The following is a 472-nucleotide window of genomic DNA, read 5'->3' as shown; positions in this document are numbered from 1 at the left end:
CGTTTGGAAAACCTCCGAGGAGGAGACCCCCTCGCTGCACTCACCATCCCGCCCCTTCCCTCCCTCCGTCACTAACCATGATGAGGGTGTTTTTGCGAGGTTCAATCACTCGGAGTTTCTTGTCCTTACAGGAGGTGAGAATCCTGCTCCCATTGTGGTTCCAGCAGACACTGTAGATGGTGTCTGTGTGCACATTATCCATCACAATCACTTTCTCTGCTGTACTCACGTTCCACACAATGATCACATTGTCACAGCCTGGGGTGGGGGTGAGAGAGAGTGTCAGAGAGAGAGAGAGAGACCCCCCTCTCCCCCCAAACCCCCCCTCCCCCACTCCCCCCCCCCCCCCCTCCCCCCCAAACCCCCCTCCCCAACTCACCCCCTCCCCACCTCACTCCCAAAACCCCCTCCCCAACTCACCCCCACCCCACCTCACTCCCAAAACCCCCTCCCCAACTCACCCCCACCCCAC

At 59.7% G+C, this 472-nt stretch overlaps 1 protein-coding gene across 1 annotated transcript in view; it reads right to left on the bottom strand.

Moving 5' to 3' along the window:
* LOC125482474 (coronin-1A-like) overlaps nt 1-472 on the bottom strand; it is a gene marked incomplete at its 3' end in the record, with an annotated part of 5703 nt that overhangs the window by 1405 nt on the left and 3826 nt on the right. The window contains exon 5 of the mRNA XM_048594556.1: nt 77-258. Within this exon, the coding sequence (XP_048450513.1) occupies nt 77-258 (182 nt within the window). The remainder of the gene's footprint in view (nt 1-76; nt 259-472) is intronic.

Source organism: Rhincodon typus, unplaced genomic scaffold (assembly GCF_021869965.1).
Source record: "Rhincodon typus isolate 14 unplaced genomic scaffold, sRhiTyp1.1 hic_rhity00010873, whole genome shotgun sequence".
Lineage (NCBI taxonomy): Eukaryota > Metazoa > Chordata > Chondrichthyes > Orectolobiformes > Rhincodontidae > Rhincodon > Rhincodon typus.
Note: the sequence above shows the minus strand (reverse complement) of the source record. Positions and strands in the feature narration are given on the sequence as shown.